Source organism: Anomalospiza imberbis, chromosome 3, assembly GCF_031753505.1.
Source record: "Anomalospiza imberbis isolate Cuckoo-Finch-1a 21T00152 chromosome 3, ASM3175350v1, whole genome shotgun sequence".
In the NCBI taxonomy this organism is placed as follows: domain Eukaryota; kingdom Metazoa; phylum Chordata; class Aves; order Passeriformes; family Viduidae; genus Anomalospiza; species Anomalospiza imberbis.
The window spans coordinates 65,287,009-65,314,349 of record NC_089683.1 but is presented as its reverse complement, the minus strand read 5'-3'; the positions used below and the strand labels follow the sequence as shown (position 1 = coordinate 65,314,349).

Genomic DNA, 27,341 nt, shown 5'->3' with positions numbered 1-27,341 from the left:
TCTCTTCCCTTTTCTCCCACCAGAGTATTCTTTTCCTCAAGTCTTTTCCAGTTCTCCTGTCAACCTGTGAAAATAAGCACTGCCTTGTCATGTTTTCAGAGGACTCCATTTGCCTTTTTTTTGGCATTGCTTCTCAGAATGAATGAGGGACAGAACTAATGCATTTATATTTCTCTTGTAATCACTTAAGCTTCTTTAACTCGGAGTCAGAGAGAAATGCAGTTGATAGAAATAAAGCCATCCATCTCTGCTGAACAATTTCCTTCAAATATGGCTGGAAGTGTGAATGCAAAGGAGAAATTTTAGGTGAGCCAAGCTTGCTGAAGGACTGTTTAAAATGTTACAAATGGCTGGGTACATTGCTGTGTAGGAGTATGCATGATGTTGAGGTCACATCTTCAAGTTGAGTAAATCATCACAGCACAGCTGAAGTCAGAGAAACAGAGAACTTGCAAAATCTGAGCATTTTGTAACTTAGAAATCTCTGAGACTGATGCTACAGCTGATTTTTGGTGCTAGAACTCCTCATATTCAAATACAGATCTTCCAGGCTTTCTTGTGAGCAACTCTGATGTGCCTCCATTCTTATAATGAAAAAAGACAAAAAGAAAGTCAGTTACAGCAGAATCTTGGATGAATTAAGGATAAGTAATCACTGAATTGGAGTACAACTGTGAAGCATAAGTTTTTTAAGAATAAGATGAATTAATTTACAGACATACCCATTAATGCCAAGCAACAATTTTAACTTTTTTTTTTTCATTCACATATCCTGATCCTTAAACTGGCCAGAAATCAGAAAGAAAAACAAAAACAAAAACTCCAGGCTATCTAAAACAGTTTCTTTCATTTGACAGTAATTTTACAAGAGAAAAAGTACATACATTTTGTTAGGTTTATTACACAGCTTCTTGAAATACTGATACTACAACAACAGATTTATTTCAGTAAATTTTTTGACTGGCCTCCTCCTTTGCACCTGTAGAACTGTAAGTGAAAACAAATACAACAATTAATCCTATCCATATGACAAGTACCTACCCAAGTGACCCAACTACAAATGATACAAAACCTTTCACAGTTTTAAGGACACAAGAAAGTAGTGCAGATTTTGAAATCTGAGAAGATTTTATTGCTGCTATCAAGAGGGCTGATGGCTAAGTTCTGTTAACCACTTAAATATTCAGATATTCATCTAAAAATTAGTCTGGACATCTGTGATGTCCATTGCCTTCCTCAATGTCTGGTATCTTTTATCATAGAGTCATTATGGTTGGGAAAGCTCTCCATGACCATTGAGTCCAACCTTTGGCAGTACATCACCTTGCAGCTAAACAACAGCGCTGAGCGCCACTTTCAGTTATTTCTTGATCACTTTTTGCATTCAGTGAAGCTGGAAATGGCACAAGGATAGCCTTTCTTTCAGAGTGCTCTGGCACTTCCGCTCTTTGCCTCTGTGGGGACCACAAAGCACAGAGGTAAACAAAGAGGAAAAACAATGCTGAAAAAAGTTATTGCAACTCCTTGTTGCACAAAATTTAAGTAGGTGGGGTGTAAGGTTTAAACTATTCAGTAGGCAAAGAGTTTTCAAAGTCTTACGGATTTCAGTTGCCTAGTTTATCCCTTTGGAACACTGCATGAGACACACCAATATAAAACACCTAAAATATCACAATAAGCCATATGAAAATAAAACAAATAAAATTTGCCTTTCTAGAAATTGATAATCACAGATTGTATGAATGTTGTCAGTGCTTGTGCTACTGTACTGCCCATCATCTATTTCTTTGTTTTTAACTCCTTTGTTCAATGAGTCAGGATATCCTGACACAAAAAAAACTGAAGAATATCAGCCCAACAACAACAATACTACACTACTTTGCAAGTGCTTCATAATTTTCAAGGCAAAGCTACCAAGTGTAGAGGACTAATACTATGGCACTACAGTCTGCAATCAAAACTTTAGCAAACCATTACAGTTGTCAGTTTGAGGTTGGAACATCAAGATAGGCAAGGCAGAGATCCTGTAACAGGGGAAACAGCATGATGTTAATATGAGGAAGAGAGACATGCACCCTGTTTTCTACATGTAAGGGTGTTAAGTTTCAGTCCATTCTCTTGGCTTCTCTTCCTGTGTGAAGGAAGATCCTGTTTGTTTGACGGTTTACTTTTCCATCTGGAGAAGGCAGAACGTTGAATGTAACCCAGAGAAGACAAACGTATTAACTATGCTTGCGAGGAAATGTTATAATGCCCACTAAAATCCCACTAAATAAGTCTTCTGCAATTTTACTGAAAACTAAGTGCTGGTGCAAGAACTCACACCTCCACCCCTCTGCTGTACGCTCCGTAAACTACGGGACAGACCAGAGCCACGAGCAGGCTAAAAGGGATACCTTGTAAAAAGGCAATATAAATGCTGTGAAAATCGCATGGCCGTTCCGGGTCCGAGATCCCCGGGAAGGGCCGGGTGCTGCTACAGGGACTGGCCAAAGGCAGCGCACAAGCCCGGGGAAGCCCTCGCTGACAGCTGCGCGGCCCCAGCACGCCACCTCTTCTGCTGCATGAGCCAGAGCACTCCCCCGGGCGGCTTTGCCTTGTTTTTAAAGATTAGCGATGAATAATTGCCTCCTCGTCGTAGTCTGGGAGCGACCGCTGCCACCAGGCACTGTCCTAACGTGAACCCGTTCAGGTGAAGCTTTTCAGCCGAAATGACTGCGGGCGCGGGGCAGTCTTCCCACCCTCCCCTAAACCCGTCCTTTCAGCATCCCGTTCCTCTGCGACCACTTAAGTGCGGGCCCCTCCGGATGCCCGCTCGGGCTGGCGCCCGGGAGCAGGGCAGGCGGGGGCACCGCACGCCGCCAGCGCACTCGTGCTCCGCTCCCGGCCCTCACAGCGTCCCGTGAATCACCGCCCATCCTCCCGCCGAAGGGCAGCCGAGGCGACGGCGGGGTTTGACTAAAAGGCCAAAACCCCCACCAGCTCCGCTGCCAGCGGGGCTAGGACGAAGGCGGGGCGGTGGGGGCTCCCCCATGGCATCACGGCAGGGATAAAGTCAAAGTGTTTCCGCCGTGGCGCTTAGCGGGGTGCGAGGTGCGGCTGTGCCGGCGCGGCCCCGCTGCCCCGAGTGCCGCCCGCAGCAGCGGCCCGAGCCCCCGCCCCCGGGTCCCGGCGCCGCGCCGGCATGAGCGGCGGCCCCGCGCCTGCCCGGCAGCCGCTTCGCCCCGGCTGCAGGCGCCTTGCGGCGGGCTGAGGGCAGCAGCGGCGGGAGCCGAGCGCGGCCGCCGGAGCCCGGCGCTCCTTCCTTCCGCGGGGCCGGGGCCGGGGCCGGGCGCGCCCCTGGCGAGGGGCGGCGGCGGTGGGCAGCCGGGCGCTCTCGCCCCGCTCTGGATGCCCATCGCGGCTGCTCGGGCCGGGGGGTGGCTGCCGCTCCCCGGCGGGGGGCGCGGGCCAGGATGCCGGTGCTGGAGCGCTTCTTCCCCGCGGCAGAGCCGGGCAGGCGGAGGAGGACGGGGGACGAGCCGATGCCCTTTCCCATGGGCAGCCTGCCCGGTTATCAGCAGGGGACCCTGGCCTGGGACTTGCCCGAGATGATCAAGATGGTAAAGCTCGTTTGGAAATCCAAGGGGGATCTCCGCGGGACGAAGCACAGAGGCGTTTTGGAGAGCGAGGATGCCCTGGGCGGTTCGGCAGGTAGGTTTCCCCCGCGCTGCTGTTCGGGGAAGTTGAGGGGCAAACGCGGCTGGGGGCCGGGGGCGGCGGGGAGCCGCGGCCGGAGCCGCACCGTCCCGTCGTGGGGCAGAGCCGCCGGGGCCGCAGAGCTGCCGGACCGAACGCGGCCGGGCTGAGAAACAGCCCGTGCTTTGGGCAGCTCTCTGCCGCCGCCGGGACTCGCGCACCCGAGTTTGTGCCGCGCTGAAGCCACGTAAGTCTGCCGATGGCGCTCCCCCGGTCCGGTCTGTTGCGTGGCTTTTGTACGCGGGGTAATGAAAGCTCGGCTGAAGACCAGAGCGAAAACCAGGCTGAAAACCAGAGCTCGGCTGGCTGAAAACCGCCGGGGCTGCCGGGCTCAGTGCCGGCGCGGAGCGCTCTCCCTGCCCGCGTGGAGCTCCGCAGCGGCGGCCCCGCGGTCAAGGTGACGGAGGAGCGGCGCCCCGGGGCCGCCGGGCAGCCCGGCCGCTGCAGGAGCTTTCCCGGCTGTGTTCGCCGTGCCATTCCGAGCGCATGGCCTTTCCCAGCGCCAAACCTCTTCCCGATCTTTGCGTGCGCTGGGCTCCCTTCACAGGACCTGCCCGCGCTTCCCTTGTGCAAAGCTGAGCGACTCCCTTACGGCTTGGAATTTGATAGCCACCACTATTAAAAACCTGAGAAACGCTGCCCTATCCCACTACTTTTTCTTGAAACATGGTGTATCACTGGGTAAAGAGCATGTGCTTTTACCTTGACTGTATAAATCTTGCCTGTAAGTTTTTTCCGATCTCACTAACATATGGCATGTCATCACGTGCTTTTCTGAAGTCCAGGTTAGACCTGCAGCATTTTCATTAGGTAGAGATGAGCTGTCAGGTTAGCAGGGTATTTCTGATCAGTTGATTCTGCATCTTAACCTGTGCTCCACACTGCTTATGGTTCAAAACCTCTTGCCTTCTGTTGTAGTCAGGGTCGTAAGGCCTATGGTTGTCTCAGTACCAGTTGGTAAATTTTATTCTCCTGTAATTGCACTGCAGTGATTTAATAGACTTTATGAAACTGTGTGGCTTGCTTCTTCTGAACTCTGGATTATCTCAACTCTGCGGCTTGGTCACTAAATTCTTCTGATGCATTCAGTCTTCAAACATTGTGCCTTCACCTTCCTTTGATGTACCTCTTATTGAGACCTATAATTTACAGTACTTTGTACCAGAATAATTTAATTTCTTAGGTAGAATCACATCTTTGTAGGTATTTCAAAGTGCTTGTTTTGTGTATGTACGTATATATTCTCTGTAATTGTATATATAAACTTGAATATTAAATAGGTATCAGTCTATCACTTTTGAATGCCTGCTTAGGTTGGCTGGTTGGTCACTGTATGTCTATTATTTAAAATGTCTGCACTTTAATCAAAGAATGCTTGGTCCACTTCATTTTGAAAACAAGGAGATAGGTCTTGGGTTCTGAGGAAAATGTACAATCTGTCACCCTACTCTTGGGGAATCACTTCAGTTTAAAAGAATAATAAGTAAGAGTGATGTGGATAATGAAAGAGGAGGTCATATTGCTCTTTAAGACTTGGAGCAAATCAGCTGGGAATGTACTGTAGCCAACCAGGGAAATTGAGGCTTGTGTGGTGAATGCTGAGTGTTCAGAGATGGACCCTAATTAAGCAACTCAAGAAATGCTGCATTGCTTACACCGTATGTATGAGTAATGGTGGTTTTTCAGTGTGCTTGTGTTGTATCTGGTGAAATTACTTTCATTAGGTAACAAATGAGATTCACCTTCAGATTCCTGAAGGCAACTAAAAATGAGCGTGAATGTACAGATTAGTCCACTAGCAGGATGTGAGTAACTTGCATTTACTCAAATGGCCATTACTCGTATCCTGTGGAGGGGACAGTCCTCTTCATGGTGCCAGATCTATTTCATAAGCTCAGCTGACTTGCAGCTGTACAAATCAGGGCAGAAAATGACTCCTAACTCTCAACACTTTAAATACGAATCATCAGACGGTTTGAGGGAACCAGACCTGGGTTGCTGGTTTTTCCTCCTCAGCAACAGTCATCCTAGTAGTTTTCCCTCTTGTGGTTTCATTTTAGTCACTTTAAGTACATTGGAGTATGTGGGAAAACCAGTAAATGCTGAAATCTAGTATACTTAAATAAGTGCAGAGTCAAAGAATGCAGAAATGGGAAGAAGAGATAATCATTTGGAAGGCTCAGTAGTTTGAGGTACTCAGCTTCATGTTTGTGTGGTGTTTTTTTACATGATTGATTCCTGGAAAAAAAAAAAACCAGAACAAAACTTCATAACCTGTATCTTATAAAAAAGGTAGTACTTAGTCAGGAATCAGATTTTCTTATGGTGGAGTTAAAGCAAATAACTTCTGCTTGAGGTACTGCTAGCTAGGCAAATAAAGGTTGATTGTTCAGTAGTAGAATTCACAGCACTTTCCACATCAAGGGCTTTTTCATTTGAATTTGTAAGTATTCATGTGATAACTCATGTTCTGTTATCACATCCTCATGAAACTACTTTGCTTACAGTAAAAGAGGAAATAGATATGAATTCTGGAAGGAAACAGTCAGGATTTCTGGCTTGCTTGATCATATTAATACAGATTTAACTAAGCAAATTTCTTTGCCTTGTCTGAGTGATTGGACTGGGCTTTGGGCTGGCTTGCTAGAAAAGTCACAACCCACTTAACCACAGATAGTATGAAGGAGGGAGAGCTATATCTGCACATGATGTCAGCTCTGTGGCTGGCAATGTCTTGGGGACCCATTTGGCCGTAATTTATACCACATTCCCCTTTCCTGAAGTAGGAGTAGAGAGCAAAACTCTCTATGTGTCCAGGACTCTCATATGTAAGAGCTATATCTGGGTCTTTCACCTTGTTCAGTACCCAGAATAAGCTACTTAATCTCCCTGCAAAAAAAGGGTTTGCAATACATCATGCAGCACGTAGCTGGGATGAATGAAGAACTCGGATTTCAGTGACTGCCTGCCTGGGGTTTCTAATGATGATTTATTTTCACTTCCAAAGCAGTAAAACTCACATCTTGAGCCTTCTCTTCTTGTTGCCCTGCTTTTTAATGTTAGTATCGATTAAGACTACAGACCCTTCTCCTGCTCCTGGCCTGCTGTTACTTAGTAACTCTTTCCCCCACCCCATTTCAATCCCTGACCAAATCAGCACAAAACTGGAATTTATTGAAGCCTCCCTCTTGCTGTGCCAAGAGCCATTTCTGTGGGAAATGGATATAATTCGATGTCATTCCATACTGCGTTTCAAACAGATTATTTGCAAGCCAATGCCTTTTACTTGAATGAAATAACAGCATGTGTTGATATTATTACAACTGAATTATTCAAATAATTCTGATCTGCAACTGTGTTGATCTCTAGGAGAGAACTGTGTTCTGTTTATGACCCTAACTTTCTTATCACCCTCTCCTAGAGTTCAGCAGTAGCTTTGCATATCAAACAAACCTGATCAGGGAACAGGTACAGGTTTGCCTCCGAGAGTCTTGGTTAGGAGCATTAGTAACCTCTTAAGCTTACAGTGATCATCCCAGATAACTCCAGAGAGACTTTCTGTACTGAGTCTTGCACATGTGCAGACATGCATGACTTTGAGAGAAGGTGCAGTGCTACTAAGAATGATCAAGGTCTGTTGAGACACTGTGGGTTTTTTGAAATAACTCTGAATGTTTTTTTCCACTTACTTCTTTCTGTTGGTGGATGTTTTCTCAGAAATGTAGGTTCTGATTCATGTGTGTATCATGCTTGTTGCTAACTGGCAAGTCCCTTTGCCATGAGCAGGAAAAACAAGCAAGTACCACTCCTATTACAGTTGGGAAAATCTCCACCAGTTATTGGTGTGTCTATTTACTTCTCTTCAGTCTACTGTCTTCTTTATAGTTCAATAGTCTATTCAAACTTCTTGCTTGCTCTTTCAAACCTTAGAGCTGTCTGCTGAGCAATCTTGAGATACACCTGTTGGAGAGGTCAGAGTCAAATGATGTGTGTTTCCTCAGTGGTTGCTTGAAGGTCTTTCTTATTCACGAGACTCCCAAAGACTTTGTTTTTCCATTGTATCCCAGGAAACAGGCCTGCTACTTAAGTTTTCTTTTGTATTCAACAATTTTTATCATGCTGTGCAATAGCTTTGGTGTGCATGTTAAAATAAACTTCATACTTCCGCTTCCTATCATTGCTTATAGAATCACAAAATGATTTGGGTTGGAAGAGGCCTTTAAAGACCATCTAGTTTCAACCCCCCTAGACCCGGTTGCTCAAAGTTCCATCCCACCTGGCCTTGAAGACTTCCAGGAACTGGCATCCACAACTTCTCTGAACAACCTATTTGGGTGTGTGTTTAGTTGTGACACCTTGAAACTCATGCTTGTGTTTGTAGTTCCACTGCAATAACTAATAACCATAAAATCTTAAAATTTAAATCTGTGAATTACTGAGAACCAAATGGGGGTTTGGTTAACAGCTCAAAAGCTCATAGTTTTGAGTATTTGGTGCTGAGCACATAGGTGCCACAAATGTAGACACTAGTAATAAATAAAATGTGGGACATATCAAATGGCATTGTCTTAGCATCTGACCAGACTTCTGTGTTATTGTTTAGATTGAAATCAGCTTGTTTATGTCCTGCTGACAAATGCACAGCAGGCAGGAGGGCAGCTTGCTATATATTTCTGAGGTTGTTTTCTTTTCTTCTTTTTTCCCCCCAGGTTTTATGTTGAGACTTGTGAAATCCATTACACTTAGATGGACAAAGAATGTGAATTTGATTGCTCACTGACTGTTGTGTTGAAAATCCTGCCCCTGGGAACAAGAAATTTGCTATTCTATATTTTGTGCAGAACTGGTTAAATCAGTGGAACTGTGTGTGATGGTCTCATTAAGAACTGTGAAATTAAACAGTGTACAGTACCACTTCTGTAGTGTGTGTATGTAGACCAAGAGAGAAAATTCAGACCACATCTATGGGTAATACTGTTCAAACACAACTCTTCAGTTTATTGGCTGAAATAAGTTATTAATTTATAAGATTTGGGACCTTTTTTTTTTCAAAAAGATGATGCTAATTAGAGAATTGGCTTCAAAGATTATAAGAAATTATTTTGAGATGTTAAATCATGGTCACCATTCAAATTCTGGTGCTTGTTTGATACCTACCTCTTTACTTTGAAGTATTTTTAAAATGTACTGTAGAATGAGAAGCTGAACTGATAGTAGAAGTCTTTCATTTTGAACGTGTCAAAATGAGCTTATGTGAGTGTCAGTTGAAGTTGTGTTTATTTTCGGAGTGAAAATTTTTTACTTAGCTGCTGTGCTTAACCACTCTCTTCTGCTTCGTTCTTCTGTAAATTTTCTGGTGGGGATTTGTTGGGATTTTGGGATATTCACAGTTAAGTTGGAAGTGACCTTTAAGATGAGCAAGTTCAACCACTGCCGTGTCCACCAAAATAAGAGCTAGACCAGGGGTAAACAGCAGAGAAGAAATAATGTGAAAATCTCAGTGATTTCTAAATGGTCTTTCAGTTCAGCCTGGCTGGCACATTTTTTGTTTGCATTATTGTGGATGTTGGAAAACAAAATTTATTTGCAGAAGTATTTGGAGAAGCTCTTTTTGAGCAGCTGTTCAGCTATGTACAGCCACAGAAGAGAGAAAAAGATTACAATATTATAGAGCTAAGACTTCAGGATAAAGTTAGGAGATAAACCAGAATTACCGAGGTTGGATGTTGGCCAGCATGAAGAAGGGAATGGGGCTGGTGTGCTAGAAAATTGACAGAGGTTTATTGGTCTCTCAGCTCAGAGACAAATGAGCAGCCTGATGAAAACTGTAAATACAAATAGAGCAAATTCCAGTGAGCTGTGTAATGGTGGCCAGATCTGTTGCTTTCAGTGAAGCTGTTCTAAATATTAGCTGCCAAAGATGTGGCTTTATATATAAAAATAATGTTTCTAAAGGAAAAGCTGAAAAAGCTACTACACTGTAATTCAAACAGAACTGTGGGGGGTGTTGAATGCTTGTTTACTTCATTAGGGATAAAGCTGATAGTTTTCTTTTATCTTTGGTAAATTGACTCTAAAGTTCTATGTACTCTGCGAAGAATTAAACTGATAAGCAGCTATGGATAGAAAGCAGTGGTGGTATTAGCCATGCCTGCCTAGTGGTGGTGGTTTTCTGTATTGCTTAAATGTTGTGAGAGAAATTTTTAAAATGCATTGTGGGAAGCTCAATACTGCATTCCAACTTCCAAAGTAGGAAGTACATTGTATGCAATGTGTTTGCTGTTTCAGCGCTTCTTCATAACAAACTTCATTTGTGCTCTGTCGTACTTAAAAGAGTTCATTTGGAGACATGCATCCCAGACAGCTTTCTGTAGTTCTGATTTAGGAAGTGTGAATTTGGCTTTCCATCCAGGCAACAAAGAAAAAGGGTGTCCATGTCACCATTTTTTCCATTATGACCTATTCACATCCCCTTCTCAGAGCTCAGTTTTCAGAATATGCTAAACCATGTTACTTCAGATAATAGCTCACATGCTGCCCCCCCACTGCCAGGTTTCCAGGGAACGTCTTTACAAATGGGCAAACTTGTCTCAATTGGAGGTGTCCTGCAGGAACTCCCTGGTGTCACCTCCTTTGAAAAAAGTCAGTTGACCTCAGGCTGATTCTTCACAGCAAGTATGCATCTGGTTCTAGCCATAATTCTATAAAACTTTCTAGTTCTCCTGTCTTCATTTTATCTGGACTAAAAAGACTCTTGAGATATCCAGCTTAAAATATGCTTTGACATTTGTTAATAACTTTTTGTAAGTCATCCTAACATTTTTCAGAAAGAGGATTCAGCCTACTAAATTATGGGATAAATTACATTAGGTTAAGTACTTACCTGACCCATGGTGTGTACTTGCAAGACAAAAATGTCTTCGCTCGTCATTTTTTTCCTCAGCTTGCAACATACAATTTCTTCTGCCACTGTTATGGCTAAGAAACAAACAAACTCTGCATGAGAGAAGGAATAAATCCTTCTTGCTCACCTCCTGGATAAAGCATTCTTTTGGCTCCTCTTTGGACTGCCAGCTGTGGTTTTCCCTGAAAAAGTTGAACGTAGTATGGTCTAAGGTGTGTACTAAGAGAGAGGCCCAACACAACAAGGATTTAGTAGGCTCAAGAGTATTGCTGTCAGTAATACTGTCACCCTTATTACAGTAGCAGTAGAGAGGAAAACCCCTTCTATTGCTCTTTGAATAGAATATCCTGAAATTCAGGTATCCTTCAAATTTCCCTTAGAAAATAAAACTTTGTCATTGACCTTTGCCAGTTTATTTATAATCTCTGGGAATGGAACACGATGGGAGTGCTCCCCAGTCCCAGGAACTGAGAAGCTGTTTGAAATTGCAGTGAAGCCAGGGACCGTCTTTCCATAGACATGCATGGGCTTTGTTCTAAACCAGGATGTTCAGTGTTACTTTTAGGTAAAACCCAGTGGAAGGTGTATACACACAAGACCATTTGGAGAAATTGCTGTAAACTTCCCCAGCTCTGATCCTTTCTGAAGGGGAAGTGTGCGAAACTCCACTTCCTGTAGGAGCGTATAAAATCCTTTTATCTGTAGCCAGCTCTGGCTTATGTGGAGGTAATGCCCTTCAGATATTGCTATCTCAGTGTTCTCCTGATATCCCTGACCTAAGGTAAAGACAAAGTATTAACTCAAAGGCCTACTTAAAAGATGCTCTGTGCAGGTGCAGTTGGAAATGAAGCGTTATCCTGAAGGGTTTTGGGAACGCACTGTGCTGTGGCAGACTTTGCTTCTTTCCTGCTGCTTAAGCACTGCCTTGAGATTGAATGCTTTGTTTTCAGCTGCTGGAATTACAGATCAAACAGAAGAATGCTTCTAAACTAAGTACTACACAATAGTGTTTGAACAGTGTTTTTGAAAGTTAAATCATAAAGTAGGTTCATCAAGTAGAAGGAATTAGTTTTAGGCTTGCTGAAACTATGTTCCACAATATTCAAAAACTAGTGTCTACACAGATGTGCCAGGCAAATATTCAATTAAAAATCATACAGAATAATTGAAAAATGCAGGTGCAGAACATGTCTTAAGCCTTCAAAATTTTGACAGGTGCTGAAAACATCTTTCATATACAGTCCATTATCCTGTTTTAATATCTGTTGGCTAAGTTCTTCCTCGTCCAATAAGAAGTGCTTCTGTGAGCGAGCTTTCTGTTAGTTAAGATTATCAGCAGCAAGTCCTCGGGGATTTATCTCTGCCTGGGTTGTCAGGAGACTGTTCACTGAAACACCCAGGTGTTTATCCAAATAGCTGTGTTCCAAACTTCACTTATCCAAACATCTTCCAAACAGTTCATGTGTGCAAAACTTAAACTGGAAATCTTTTAATTACAGGCTTTCATGGAAGATTTCTTATTTCCTGCTTCCAGCCTGAGTGGATATACTACAGGAACAGCTGCCTTCACAGAAATTGGGCAATTGCATTTCTAATTCCAATTGAAACTGAGAGAATAAAGGGGTGAGAGAGACTGGGCTTCTGTGAAATGCCAGAAAAAATTACTTGATCCAGCTTGGAGTCTGCATGCAAGTTTGTCTCATGAAAAGAAGTGGGGAGAGGAAAATAATTCTGCACTCCCTGCTTGCAGATTATTTTAGTGATACAGATTATGTTCAGGCACACTATCAGCAAGAAACAGAAAACGGCATGCAGCTTCTGAACTTCATAGGTGCTGCACAGCTATAGCAGTTGCTTTCTGTTCTTCCTGGAAGCACTAGTGAATGAGCATTTCATGTTCTCATTTGGGAACTAAATCTAGCTGAATAAATTAGTACTGGGAATATCTCAGAACTGAACTCAGTTCTGTGTGTAAGTCTGTGTGTTGCTTTCCATGACCACTGGAAAAGAGACTAAGGCGAGAAGAATTTATTGCACAGCTGAGAACTACCACTCTAAAATGGCAGAGGTGCAAGGTTTTTAGGTGAGACACTGTCAGCATACACTTCCAAGCAAGGTCAGTGTGAACATCCTGTTTAGAGTCAACAAACAGAGCTCTCAAGGAAGCAGAGCAGCGAGGAGCAGAGTGCACTTAGAGGAGACAAGCAATGGGTAGGAGTTGGAGGGAGAGATGGTAATTTCCTCAGTGCTGTTTAGTCCACTGGCATATCCCAAGTTTAATCCCAAATTCCTTTCTTGTCGGTCATGAATAAGGCAACAGTCATGGCTGTTTATAAGTGCTGGCACAGCTTTTTGCCCATCTTCTTTCTGTCAAGTTGTCCTGCCCTCTCATTGGAAACCATAATTGCAGATGTGGACAAGGGCATGGTGACACAGATGAGATGGGCCTGGTGCAGTCCTGCATTGACTCTTAGAGACTTTTTTTAAGGAGCATGTTGTGAAGTATGGTTTATCCGTTTTTCTAGCTTCATGCATCTCAGCCAAAGTCATGAAAATATCAAGGATAGCAACTCAAGTTACAGCAGCATAGGGGCTCATGCTGAAGACATGAGCTGCTGGCAAGAGCATAAAGGAGCCATTACAGGACTACAGTAGTTCAGCCTAATGAGTAATCAGAAGGTTTCCTTATGATATCTTCTCTTTTTTCCTGAGTACTAGTTAACTTACCCACTGTAAAAGTAAAAGCGATAGTAGGACTTGTGAGGCGAGTGCAGAAAGCATACTGCAGGCAAGGTGAAGTGCAATAAGTAACTTGAGATGTAATTTAAGTAACTTAAGTTGTAATAAGTAGCTTAAGACAGAAGTGTACCCGAAGACCCTATTTTGCCGGGGGAGAATCAATAAGAGTCAGAAGTATGAGATTTTCCTGTCAGAACTGGACTGGGATGTGTTCACTGAGTGGTCTACGTGGCTTACCTGTTAAAAATGTATGATCCTTGACAAGATTTCACAGATCATCAGTAGAACCTGAATGGTTAGGTCTTCACTAATAACTAGGTCTGGAGTTCTGCTTCAAGATAGAAGCCTAACTTAAGTGTCAAGGAAGCTACCTGATTTGTGCCAAATAAATGCTTAAGCTACCCACAGAATACTGTTCTGTTTTTGGAGTTAAAAGATGCAATCTGTAAAATGTGATCATCTACTGAAATTACATGGATGTTAAATCATAATTACATTAAAGAGATGGAATTCAGAATAAAGTTATAACCAGCAAGCCTATTTAATTTCCCTGTGGAATAGTAATAGAATAGATCTTCCCTTCCCCCATTTCCAGCTGTCCACATCATTAAGTACCTACTAAATAGCTGGCAAAACAGAGTAAAAGTTAAACTAACTTTGCTAATAGTGAGGTGGAATTCTCATAATGAAAATGCAAGGTACCTTATTTAAATATTGGCCCTTTGACAGAATCTGCACCACAAGCCTCACAAGACTGTCACTAATCTTTCTGTAGGTGCCCTGTAGCCAAAAATGTGCTGATGTCTGGCTCTGCACAGACTGGAGACCTGGGAGATTATATGTTTTGAATAGGATCAAATGACTAGAAGGGGAAACCACTCTATACTTAGCTGTCTTGTCATACAGACAGAAAAACGTTTTTGCATGTGACCTTGTTAACAGCATGAGCTAAGAGCAACACTGTGAATTAGAGGCAGAACTTCTGAAGCTTAGATCATCATTGGGAATCTGTGTTTTTCTGGTCATCTGCTTAATTTTTTTTCCCCACTTCTCCTATTTAGACTTCAATTTTCGTGCTGACTGTAGGTCACATGAAGAGATGAAGGTGAGAAATTCACCAAGCCAGTTCTCCTCCATTTTAGAAAAGCAGAACAACAGTTCAATACAGAATTTTTTTTCACCATTACTGTCAAATCCTTGATTTCTCTTAATAGTCATTTGTTCTCCCTTCATACTGCAAAGTCTGTCCTAGTGTGCTCCTCAGCCACTATGTCTTTGAGCATCTTTACAAATTATTATGACCAGACTGACTACCTCACTGCAAATTAATTCTGTTGCAATCAAATTTCTGTCTTCAACTTAACTGGTTCCCACACCTGCAGTATTAATTGCCTCTTCTCTATTTTAGATAGTCTTTGAAGCCTTTCCCTCCTGTAGCATCCACCTCTGTGCACAGTACATTTTCACTGATGCTTCTTTCAACAGAAAATTGACATCTCCTGTCCCTTGCATTCCCTCTTCTTCCTTGTTATAGATAGAATTTTATTTACTGCTCCTTTCCTGTAACAAAGGATAGCACATGGTAGATAAGGCTGTGTCCTGTTGGAGTCTGCAGACAGTTCATGTCCTCTACAAATACAGCTTGCTATGTCACTGTATGAATGGCTTGTGAAATGCCTCATAAATATCTGTTCCCTGGCTCAAGTCAATCAAACTCCTCTTTCTCCCAGATAGCACCCCACACTTTATTTTAATTAGGGTAGATGAAGCTGCTGGGATGACTGTCACGGTGCAAAGGCAGGCATGCTGCTAACCAGTAACTGTTTAAATTATGTGTCTCAGCTAGGAGGCATATATTCGGTACCCTGCAAGAGCTTCGCTTTTACCTTTGTCCAGAAGGAGAGAGTAGATACTGAAACGTAATTTTCTATGAAAACCTCATTGTGCATTGGGTCACGAGCATTGCAATAACCAAAACCCTGTGGCTTGTAGGAGTCAGCAGCTTTCCCAAGTGAACTGGTAAGATGCTGCCAGTAGAAACTTGTTTGGCTTTAGTACAGTTGGTCAAAATTCTGCTCCTGTTCCCAAACCCATATCTTTATCAAGAGAAGAGCCTCAGCCTCTTCTGAGTGAGCACAAACAGGGCACACAGCAGCAAAACTTTGTATCTGTCCCAAATTTTTCTTATAGTTAAGAGTTGGATAAAGTAACACAGAACCATCAGAGCCACACACAGGGGCAGAAGTGGAAGGAGAAGAGATTAAATAAAATAAAGCAGCGTGATAGTAAAAAGAAAAGCATGTAAAAATATGAATGCCAGACAGATGGCTTGAGTGGGGAGCACAACTAATACATGGGATATCAGAACAGTAGGATGAGTGTTTTAAAATCTCTTGAAAGAGGGAAACTGGTAATTGAACTTGATTGGACAAGGATAGAGCAAAAATAAGCTGCACTGAAATGAGGAAAGAACAACTTCTTAGACATCCTTTATGTAGTGCTTCATTGCATTACAAATCATAAAATGGTTTGGGTTGGAAGGGACCTCAGAGATCATGTAGTTCCAACCACACCACCATAGGCAGGGACACCTTCCACTAGACCAGGTTTCTTAAAGCCCCATCCAGCCTGGCCTCGAACATTTCCAGGAATGGGGCATCCAGATTCTCTCAGCAACCGGTTCCAATGTCTCACCACCCTCACAGTTAAGAATTTCATTCTTATATCTAATCTAAACCTGCCCTCTTTCAGTTTGAAACCATTTCCCCTTGTTCTGTCACTTCATGCTTTTTTAAAAAGTTCCTTTCCAGGTCTCCTGTAGGCCCCCTGTAGGTACCAGAAGGTGCTGTAAGGTCTCCCTGCAGCCTTTGCGTCTCCAAGACCCCTCCAACTCTCTCAGCCTGTGTTCATAGGAGAGGTGCTTCAGCCCTGTGAACATCTCTGTGTCCTTCCTCTGGACTTGCTTCAACAGATCCACGTCCTTCTTATGTTGTGTGCCCCAGAGCTGGATGCAGCACTTCAGATGAGGTCTCATGAGAGCAGACTGAGGTGGCAGAAGCACGTCCCTTGCCCTGCTGGCCAGGCTGCCTTTGACACAGCCCAGGACATGGTTGACCACTTTAGGTGTGAGCTTACACATGTCAAGTTCATTCATGTCAAGTTTCTCAACCACCAGCACGTCCAAGTCCTTCTCACAAGGGCTGCTCTCAATCCATTCTCCACTCAGCCTGTACTTGTGCTTGGAATTGCCCCTATCCAGGTGCAGGACCTTGCCGTTGATCTTGTTGAACTTAAGGAGGTTTGCACAGGCCCACTTCTCAAGCCTGTTAAGGTCCCTCTGGATGCCATCCCTTCTTTCCAGCATACAGAACACGCCATAGGGCTTGGTGTTGTTGGCAAACTTGCTGAGGGTACATTCAATCCCACTGTCCATGTTGCCAACAAAAGTAACAGTGCTGGTTGCTAAGCCAACCCCTGAGGAATGCCACTTGTCCCTTGGACACTGAGTTATTGACTGCAGCTCTTGAGTGCGACCATCTGCCACTGCATTGTCCATCTGTCAAATCCATGTCTCTCCAGTTTAGAGACAGGGGTATCGTGTGTGACAGCATCAACTGCTTTGTACAAGTCCAGGTAGATGATGTCCGTAGCTCTTCCCATATCCACCAATACATTAATTCCATTGTAGAAGGCCACCAATTTGTCAGGCATGATTTGTCCTTACTGGAGCTGTTGTTTGCTGTTACAATCACCTCCTTATTTTCCATGTGAGCATTCGGTGTAGTTTCCAGGAGGATCTGCTCCATGATCTTGCAGGTCACAGAGGTGAGATTGAGCAGCCTGAACCTGACCAACATACTGACATGTAATTCCCATTATCTTCCTTGTATCCCTTTTCTAAAAATGGGGATTTTGCTTCCCCTTTTCCAGTTGGTGGGAACTTCACTGAAATGCCACAGCTATTCAAATATGATGGAGAGTGGCTTAGCTGCTTCATCTGTCAGTTCACAAAATAGCCTGTGAGTGCTGTATAAAGTAAGGGTGTGTATCACCTGCACTTCAGGCTGTCATCCTTGAGGATGAAATAAGAAAATACTTTCTTTAAGGCTTGATGCACGTGCTAGTGGAAGGTGGCCTGTGAACAGGAGGCACCAATTCACAAAATAGGTGGCATTCAGTTCCCTCTGGGGACAGGAGTACTCACTCTTTGAAGGGGAAAAGAAGATGAAACAATTAAAACTGTTTTCTCTGTTACTCTTCTCCCTTTGTTATCAAATGTAAAATCTGCAAACAGATGTTACAATGGAACTATGGAAAATATGGGAAAATATTTATCTTTTCCATCCCTGTTTAGTAAACAAAGATGTTTCTACAAATAAAGAAACATGGGTGAAATGAAAAAGACCCAAAACCAAAAGGAGCTGCCTACCAGCTCCCATTGCCTCGAGTAGTGTATCTTCCTACCTGCTGTGGCTGGAAAACCACACCTGAACTCTTGACCAGCTGAGAGAGGCATTAAGTCACTGGTGGAGTCACACATTGTGATTTTCCCAAATCACCAGTGACAGGCTCTGAAAGTGCACCTGCAGATTGTTACCAAAGGAGATGGCCTTCAAAGAGGTCAAAGTCTCCACTGCTTGAAAACGAGCGGAGGGAGGAGGATGGGTGACCACTGTGTTGGCTTTTCTGTATGAGTCTGTTGTAAGGTGCAGAGTGGATGGAGGAACTGACTTTCTTCTATTTCCTTTTTAGCTACTGAAGGCATGAACTAATTTACAGGAAAGCTGCCAGCCTTTTTTTTTTTTTTTTGGCAGGGAGCAGGTGTTGAGAACAAAAACTCTATGTGTAACTTACTGCTTTTTGGGGGAGGTCAGCTAGTATTTAGAGCTCTTTGATGCCTCGGTGCAGCAGATTAGAAATTAGTTTGGGGTGTCAGCTGTCAAAATACACATAGAAACCACTTTAGGAAGCATGAATTATGCATGAGGACTCAGAAGCTGCTCAGGGTTGTGTTGAGTGTCACAGGTGATCTGTGCATTGGATCAATGGTGGTCTGGTGGTGCCTTCTTGCTGTATGGCACTGCTGTGTGGGCTGCAGGGGAACGTGGAGATGGGGAGCAGAGCTGCTGCATCTCTGGCTCAGGCAGCTCAGCACATTGAGAGTATGGGTGTACAGAGCTAAGCAGGGCCGCAGGTGGGGAATCCAAAGGAACTGGTCTTCTTTCTTGCAGATGCAGCAGTTTAGCAACTTCAGGCAGGAGAGGTTTTGAGCTGCTGTGGCACCTTTCCAGGAGCTAATAAGAACTTGAAATAAAGCCCAGGCCCTAAATACACTTTATTTAGGCTCAGAGTGGCAGTTTTTCTTACTGCTGTAATTAAACAGGAAAAACCATCTTTGAAACTGCATGGGCTTAGAGAGCTTTAATGTAAGATGAGGACCAAACCCTTGGCCTTCTGGATCTGCTTTGCCATCAATGCTGACTTCCGGCAGAGAGACTTAATGCTGGCTAGTGAGGTGAAAACAGTTTGTATCATAGGTTCCTACACAGCTCACCTTTAAAAGCAGCCAGCTGCATGTGGGTACAGAGGGATGATAACTCTGGAAACCACCCACAAGTTCCTTAGTCAGGTTATTTAACGTATTTAATGTATCCAGCATTGAGGGAAGCAAGGGGTGTTTGCATGCTCCTCTAACATAACAGAGCTAGAGGGATGATTCCTTCAGCAGCAGGGCAGTTGCTTTAATAAACCTAATACTTTGAGCACCATCACATAATCTCCCTTTACACTTGAAGGCTGGTGGACTGCCTGGAAGACTTCAGGTTGTTGAAAGTAATGGCCTGTTAGCATGACCAGCTACCAAAGTGGCTGTTCTAACAGAACAGATTGGGGACCCATATTTTGTGACTGACTCAGCCCTTCCCAATTTGCCACACTGCCACATTTTTCCCAGAAGGGAAAAATTTTGTCTGTCTGACCCCATTTTGTCAGCGTGAGGCCCGGTAAAGCATAGAGTAAAGCCAAGGTTGTAAGAATCCCTCAGCTGAAGCTGAGATTGAAGGATCTCAGAGAAAGCTCTGCTTCTTAATTTACTGATTTATGGCTTTCATATTTTTAAATACGTATTTTCCTTTTCTGGATTTTAAAACAAGGAAGAGTAAAACAGCAGTTGGTCAGCAAAACTGACTTCTCAGAAAAACTAAAACAAAAATCGATTTTGTTGTGCTATTGAATGACTTAAATGGTACTCAGCCCCAGAGGTTCAGAAATGTCTAATTCAGATACTGAATATTTATTTACACAATATATTGACAGCTGATCTGTAATTTATGATGTTACTAGATATGCACATTATTTTATGCCTTCAGGAAAAAACTATCACAGTTTAAGATACTCGTCTTCTGATGATAATGAAAATCTTTCGAGAGTAACTTTAATAAAGCCTTGCCCCTTCTGTCCTTTTGTCCAGAAAGGCCTACTCTGCCCCACTTCATGCTAGCAAAGAATGAGAGAGAGAAGCTGCTGAGCCTGCCAGGGCCTCTTGGAGTTTCATGAGGAGTTGAGGCATGATGAGAAACTGGAAAAAGGAGACCAGGAACTTTTATGTGTCAGTGAGAAAGCATGAGAGTTTTAGAAACAGTTTGTGTAGAATGTGAGCCAAGAAGAAAAAAGGTTTAAACTTTTCAAGATCTTGCTTCTGTTCCCAGGCATGATAGAAATAAAGAACTAATTGAGCAATAAAACGTGCTTATTGGAGTTGGCTAGGGTAGGGTCGCTTGTAAAAGGTTGCTAACAATAGGATGAGGGCTTTTTCCTCTGCAGGGAAGAGAAATTAAGGGGTATGAAATACTTGCCATAATATAGTCACGAGTGTTTGAAATGCACATATGCATATATGCACATATGTCCTTACCTTCCTTCTGACTTCGGTGTTCATAAAATCTTTCCATGGTTCTGGTGAGGAAGGGAGGAATAAAACCTCAGCCCTGTGAATGAGCAGCAACTTGGCTGTCACTTGTGTCTATCAGTGCTGCTTTGGGTGTTTTAAATCTGTGGAGTCTTGTTTCCAAAGTGCAGGAAAGCTGTGTCACACAGCACATTCTGCTCAGTGGTAGTCTTGGTGTAGCCCAGGAGTGCTCCCAGAATAAACAGTGTACCCCATCCTTCACTGTTTTTACTGTTGTAAAACCCAATCCTGAAGTTTACCCTATCAAGCAGCCTACGTACCTGTGTCCTGTTATGCTGGGCAGTGTAGGTGAAAAAGCATCCGCAGTTATTAGGTCCCATAACAAATCTAAATAAACAAATGTAATCAGTGGATGTCTTTGGAACTGCTCTCAAATAATGAATACAATTTATTGGCTAACCACTTTGCTCAGCAGTGAGTAGTTGTAGAACTAGATTTTAAGGAAAGACTGAAGGAAACCAAATTGCTGAGGTACCAGAAATATCCTGCTCTTTTGCTGTAAGAGAACATAAAGCAACAACAACTAATAAAAAAAAAAGTTTTATTAACTGTTGGAAGAATTATTTCTATTAGTATTTCCCAGTAAAATTGAGGTGACTTAATTCCCAAACTATCTTTCAAAAAAGGCGTTTTTTCAGGCTGTTGGAGGTTGGCCACTAAATGTGTCTGTAACACATTAGGCACTGTTTCTCAAAACACCTTGTGGACTGCTAATTGGAGTTTGCATAATACCGCAAAATTGCAGACATTCCTTTGAAATAAGCAGGAATGAAAACTGCTTTTCTGGGGTAAAAGAGAAAGGAATTTTTTATTTTTAACAAAAAGGCTTAACAAAAATCCTTTATTGGAATATTATGTTGTTGTTGTTGTTATTATTATTAATATTATTATTAGCTTTTTTTTTTTTTCCGTGAAGACATTAGGTTGAGGAAAAGTTTCCAAACAGTTTTGAATTACACAAGTTCAAGGAGGGCCTTGTACATACAGCATTACTGTTCAAGCCAAGAGGTAAACAATTATGAAATGCCTTTGAAATGCAAGGCTGGTAATACAAGGTTATGTATTTTGTCATTGAACACAACAGTAAATTGTTAGGAGTAGGAGTGAGTGATATTTATTACTTACGCACCAATGTGCAAAAGAAAACTTTTGAAATTTAATATCTCAGGGTTCAAATTCTTAGTGGTAACTAACTCTTGCTTTAAATCTGATATAGCCTATAGGAACCAGTCAGGATCAGAAAGGAAAAAAAATGTCATTAGAGAAACACATTTGCTTGGTCAAAATTCAGACTTATTCTGCTCTTTGGCTGATAAGTACATGTGCATTTCAGGCCCATCCATCCTGCAGATTTGGAGCTGTCCTGGGTTTGGATCTGAAGATGGTTTTAGGGGAGAATAGGATCAAACCAGGGCTGACACTGAAAATTATGAGTTAGCATTCTATTTTTCTATAATTGTTGGATCACTCTGAGCTGTGAATCCTTTTCACAGATTTGAATTTTCAGAATAACAGTCCAAGCAAGCTGATTTTGTTTCATAAGTGTCCAGCAACTCATTGTGACTGGACATAGGTAGCAATTCTTTATGAAGAGAAAGCTGGAAAAAGCCAGTTTCAGAGCATTGTGAAAGTGTGACTGGGTGCATGAGAGAGACAAATCCTATCCAATTAACTCTTTTTTCTGCCTGAAATTCTGAAAGGGTAGATATAACATCTCATCATGCTCTGCATGACATACCCAGCATGAAAGCATGAACATTCTATTTCCAAATCTGTTTCTCCACGCTGCATGATTCTTGTGTTTAATGAAATAACAGCAAAACGGAAGCTTTTAGGCAAGCAGAGGGATGTTGATAGAGTTGGAATCTTACACTGTGTTTATCAACAAGAATAGTATCTTATGGTCAGAATCTGAGTATGGCAAATAATACGGTAGTTTGGAGAACAGAGTGATGTTGGGGAAAGGAGATTTTTTTTTTTTTGTTTCAAGTGCCAGGTTTGACGGTACATTTGTTTATATCTAATAAATTCCTAATGCTTGGGTCTAAGACATGGTATTTTAGTCTTGTATAAAGAAGGTTTTTAATGAAAAGAACACGTCCTTCACTTAAATCAGTTACACAAAAAAGGAAAGAAAATCACCTTTTGTTATATTGGAAGCACAGGAGGAGGCGGCAAGGGCAGATTAGCAGGGCTTTGTGCGGCAGTGCTTGTGTATGAAACAAACAGCTTTTGACAGGAAGATTACAAAAACTGGAATCATGAAGAGAGAAAAGCTGTTGCTAAATGGTGAGCATGTATTTGCTTTATTTACCCACCATTTTCCTTCTGCTTTAGCAGAGGTATCTGCCAGGCTATTGAAAATGTTAATCATCCTTGAGCTGTCAAAAACTTAGTCGTCTGTGCATTTCCACAACCTGTTGGGTGGGAGAACCCCCCTGCCCTCCCATGGGCTCCACTGTGCTGCTAATGCCAGGTCACGGAGTTAATGCAGAAATTGTGGCAAATTGCAGAAAGATGGGTGTCGGGTGCTGTACATTTTGAACTTTATACATCTCTCTTGAAAAGACAGGCAGATGAACAAAGGAAATGCAGGAGGCCAGAAGTGGAAAAACATCCTTATGAGAGAATGAATTCCTTCTTCTAATGAGAGGCTTTGTCACTGAGTTGTGAACTTCAGAAAATAATGATGAGTGGTCATAGGTATCTACTAAGAGTAGAATTCACTTTAGACTGATAACAAGAGCAGTTAGAGTGAAAAAAAAAAGAACCCTCTCTCTAAGAGCACAGCATGCACCCATCTCTCTTTGCAGCAGGAATGAGAATATCATCATCCTCTTCATACAGTTATAGAGTTCTTGTAAATGTAAGGTGAGAATCAGAGAAAATCGTCACATAACAACTCAAGATTCCCTTCCTTAACAGTCCTTATTTTCTCTCATCCTGATAGAGTGCTTTAAAGAGCAAAATGTGTAATAAGAATGTTCATGGGTTAAGGTACTTTGATTCATTCACTTACTAGTTATATAGAAATGGATTTATTAGAATAACAAATAGCAGAGATGTTAACAATTATAATTAATTAGAGACAACATGCCAGTGTGTCAGCACTTCCCAGAAGCTGACATTCCTGCCACAAAGTTGCAGAAAAATTTTAAAAAGTTAGCAATTGCTTGCTGTCACAAAAGGTGCCTTTGCAAAGTCTGTTTTAAAATGCAGCTTCCTGTTGTAGGCACGCCTATGGTTCAAATATATTCTGTTCTGGCTATTTTAGAGTCACTTCTAAGAAACTGCCGAGGGGTACCCCAAAACCCAGATAAACCACACACTGAGAACAGTGTTGTTTGAGACCATGAAAATACAGTTCTCTTTGCTTTTTGGTTTTTCTAGCATTTTAATTTTTCCCCTACAGTTTCAGGGTTTGCCCTACACTAGTTGAAACTCATGCTTACACAAAAGCCTGCAAAGAAGTCTTATCTCAATATTCTTTTGAGGACAGACATGAGGACTGAGTGTACAAGGCCTGTCTATGAGGATTATCTGTCTGTCTACTGACTGTCTACTGCCTGTCTGTTTGTCTATTTGTAAGGAAATAAGTGTTTTGCCTTTGCAGTCTGCCTTATGTATGTAGACTTGTCAAAGCCACGGTTGTTAATTTGTGTGCTGGTAGAGAAATGTCTTAAAGTAATGTCACCTGGCCTGAAGATGGTAGGCTTGTTAAAAGTTCTTCACCCAAAATCTCATGGAAACTGAGCAAAAATACTGTGAGATGTATTATAGTATTTCTCTTAGTATTTCCAATCCAGCCAAAATGTAATGTAACTTTCTTTGGGACTCTTTCTTAAGACCAAAAATGTTACTTTTCCATTAGCCTACTTCTCTTAAAGGCAAGAAATTACAGCAAAACTATATCTCCAGCAATGAAAACTGTTCACTTTAGTACTAATTTCATTAAACAAGCAGAGCTTCATCTCTGTATGAAAATGCACTGAATATCAGCTACGCAACCATAGCATTCCTCAGCTAGCTGAGGAAACTGGACTATTGACTCAAACTGCATTTATCGACTCAAACTGCACACACACACACACACACACACACACATTTCAAATGCAATTTTTTTACTGCCCTGGTGAAAATCCTCATTTTCTCCTGTTGCATATAACTGCTGTGCAGGTACAGCAAAGTAGAAGCAGTAGGTACTTCACAGGAGTGGTGGGTGTTACATTTACGTTGTGAGACTGGATTTGGAAAGGAGCCTTTAAATTAGTATTCATTAGTTTCAGATAGCAAAGATTATGCAGATTTAGGCAAGCTGACAGAGGATGTTTCCACATCTTTCAATGGGTTTGTACAGCCTGAAAGCATCTCATAGTGCTGCTCAAGAATGTATAAGATGGTAGTTAATGAACTGTGGTAAGCTAGAAGTAAATATTCAGATATGGGCACCATAGTGTGTAGCTCAATGAATTTGACCACAATTATTATATAATTATTGTGGTAATGAGTGGTTTCTGAGTTTTAACTTCACAAAGCATACTAATGTACTATTAGTAGTTTCTTGCTAAGGGTTTAGTTTAAGTAGTTGAGGTTAAACATAGCTTGCTATGAAAAGCAAATGTTTTAGCATGTTATTGTCTTTCTGAGTTAAGACTGGGAAAGTGTGAATTTACAATCAGAAAACATACTGAAAGCTAGAATGTTCTTGAGTAATATCCACAAAATAGATTACTGCTTAAAACCTATCTAGATGGGGTTTTTTTCCCTTTGGTACTCTTGAACTAATAGCCTTTAAATCCAATTAATTTTGTGTCAGATAACTGTTGAAAATACTTAATTGAAACCCCTCCACAAACAAACAAACAAACAAACAGACCCAAAAACAACAAACCAAAAGAACTAAGAATCCAAACAAACCAAAACAGCAAAAATAAAATTAAGGTGATTCTAATGGGATTTTACATGTTATTCTAAATTACCCCCAGCATTTAAATAGGTATCTCTTTTCTATACAGCTTGACCTAAAATTGTAATCCTTCTAGAGAATTTTGTTCTTGGTCACTAGGGGTAAGTGATTCAGCTCCAGGTTAAGATGCTTCAAATTTGGTATGGGAGTTCCTGCTGTGGCCAGTGGAAATTGAATCAACTGAATACTTTAAACTCCACTGGCTTACAGCTTTGACTGGAATGAGAGCTGAGACATGTAGCTCACATGCAAATGTTTACATTTAAGTATTAGATATAGGGAATTTTCTCTCAACCTTTAGGTTCTGCTAGACTCTGGTGATGTTAGTTTGTGATGGGCCTGATCTAGATCCAGCTCGAGGTTTCTCAATGGACAAGGCAAAATTTGGCCTCTCCAAGAACAAAGGAATACATATTCTGTCCTTAGCTTTGATTGCAGCATAACTCAGTATTATAGTGCCAGTAAAAGAAATTGAGGACAAGGAAGGCTGAGGAAGGCTGGTAGGACTCGCCAGGCAGAGGAGTGGAAGTTCTGGGAAAGGCAGATGGGCATGTGAAGGCTGCAAGAGCTCAGAGGGGTATAGAGGCTTCTTCTGTTCCCCAGGCTGACCTCCCAAGGTATGTTTTGTAAGGCTGGGATGGGTCCATGGGGAGCCCTCACCTCATTGACAGTACAAGAGAAACCCACATCTTAGCCTGTAAGTCCACTCCCTTCACCAAGCTGCCTTTATTTCTTATGTTCCCCAAACAAGAGCAGCCAGGAGGTGTGCTCGTAGGTCCAGACCTAACATGAATGGCCAGCCTGGCTGCGCTTCCAGCACCCAGCAGCTCTGACAGCATAAACAAGCCAAGGAGAGGGCATGCAAATGCAGCTCATGCTGCTTAACCCAATCCCTTCCCATTGTGGTGGCAGGGAGAGGGAACAGTCCTTCCTTCATCCATCTTACACCTGAGTCCCAGAGGAGAAGTCAATACAGGAGGACCCAACACTGAGACCCAACACAATACACAGCTTTTTGGCCCCACTTCTGCACAACACCTTACAAAGTTGGGGTTTTTTTAAAATATTTTGGCCAAAAAATGTTTAAGTAAAACTCAGGGGATCTGAACATTTGCTGTTTAGCCGTTTGCTGTGATGATAAAAAAATAGGGATAGAAAAAAAAGGAAAAACTCACTTGAAAACTCACTTATGTCTGTCTGCCATTTATGTCTCATGAAGTAGTTGTTAGAAATTCAAGCATGATTTTGATATCTGTCCTAATACTTAGTATGTATAACTGTTGGCCATTATTTTGTACAGTTTCCTGATTCTGCATAAATAGTATTCTCTTTCCTAAAGCATTAAGGAAACGTCTCTGCTTTGTTGGAGGCTTATAGTTTTTGTATTATGTGGGCTGCTGGGTGGGTGGGGGGTGATTTGGTTTTTTTAATCAGTAATGAATTGCATCTTAAAACAGCCTTCTGCTTTTCTTTTGGTCTCCCTCCTCAGTGCAGAATACTGCAGTGTTTTCCGCACTTTTGTTTTAAGGGACAAACAATGTTTGATGTAGTCTGAAGCTTCCAAGAACCACTTCTTTAATTTCATTTGAAAGATTACTACTTGACAGATAAATATTTTTTCCAAGTAGGACGTGCTACCCTTCATAGGCTGTTATGGACAGCATGGAGCTGTTAGGAGTGAATTGCTTTGTTCAGTCAGAGAGTGGTCATTTGTGGCTGCAGCTGTTCCCATTTAGCTCTCTCTGAGTTGTTCTGTCCTGATTTTCCATGGGATCCTCAGGAATAACTGAGCATCATCCACTGGGATAGCAGAGCCCTCAAAACTCCCTATTAATCTCCCTGAGAAGTTAACCCAATAGTGTAAATGGTAATGGTTGTTTTATGACACAAAGACTTGGCAACAGAGAAGCAAACACAAACCAACTTACTCTTAATTACTTTTTAAAGGAAAGCAGATTTTCTCTATAGTGATAATCAATGGGACTTGTGTTTGGAAGAATGATGGATTATTCAAAATAAAACCAAAT

At 42.1% G+C, this 27,341-nt stretch overlaps 1 protein-coding gene across 4 annotated transcripts in view; it reads left to right on the top strand.

Annotated features, from left to right (window-relative positions):
* PDE7B (phosphodiesterase 7B) overlaps nt 1–27,341 on the top strand; it is a 167,106-nt gene that overhangs the window by 84,453 nt on the left and 55,312 nt on the right. The window contains exon 1 of one of the 4 annotated variants that reach the window (XM_068184849.1): nt 3,231–3,693. The exons of the other annotated variants lie outside the window; for them this stretch is intronic. Within the exon in view, the coding sequence (XP_068040950.1) occupies nt 3,456–3,693 (238 nt within the window). The 5' untranslated portion in view covers nt 3,231–3,455. Of the gene's footprint in view, nt 1–3,230; nt 3,694–27,341 lie in introns of those variants that run through there. 4 annotated transcript variants of the gene reach the window in all.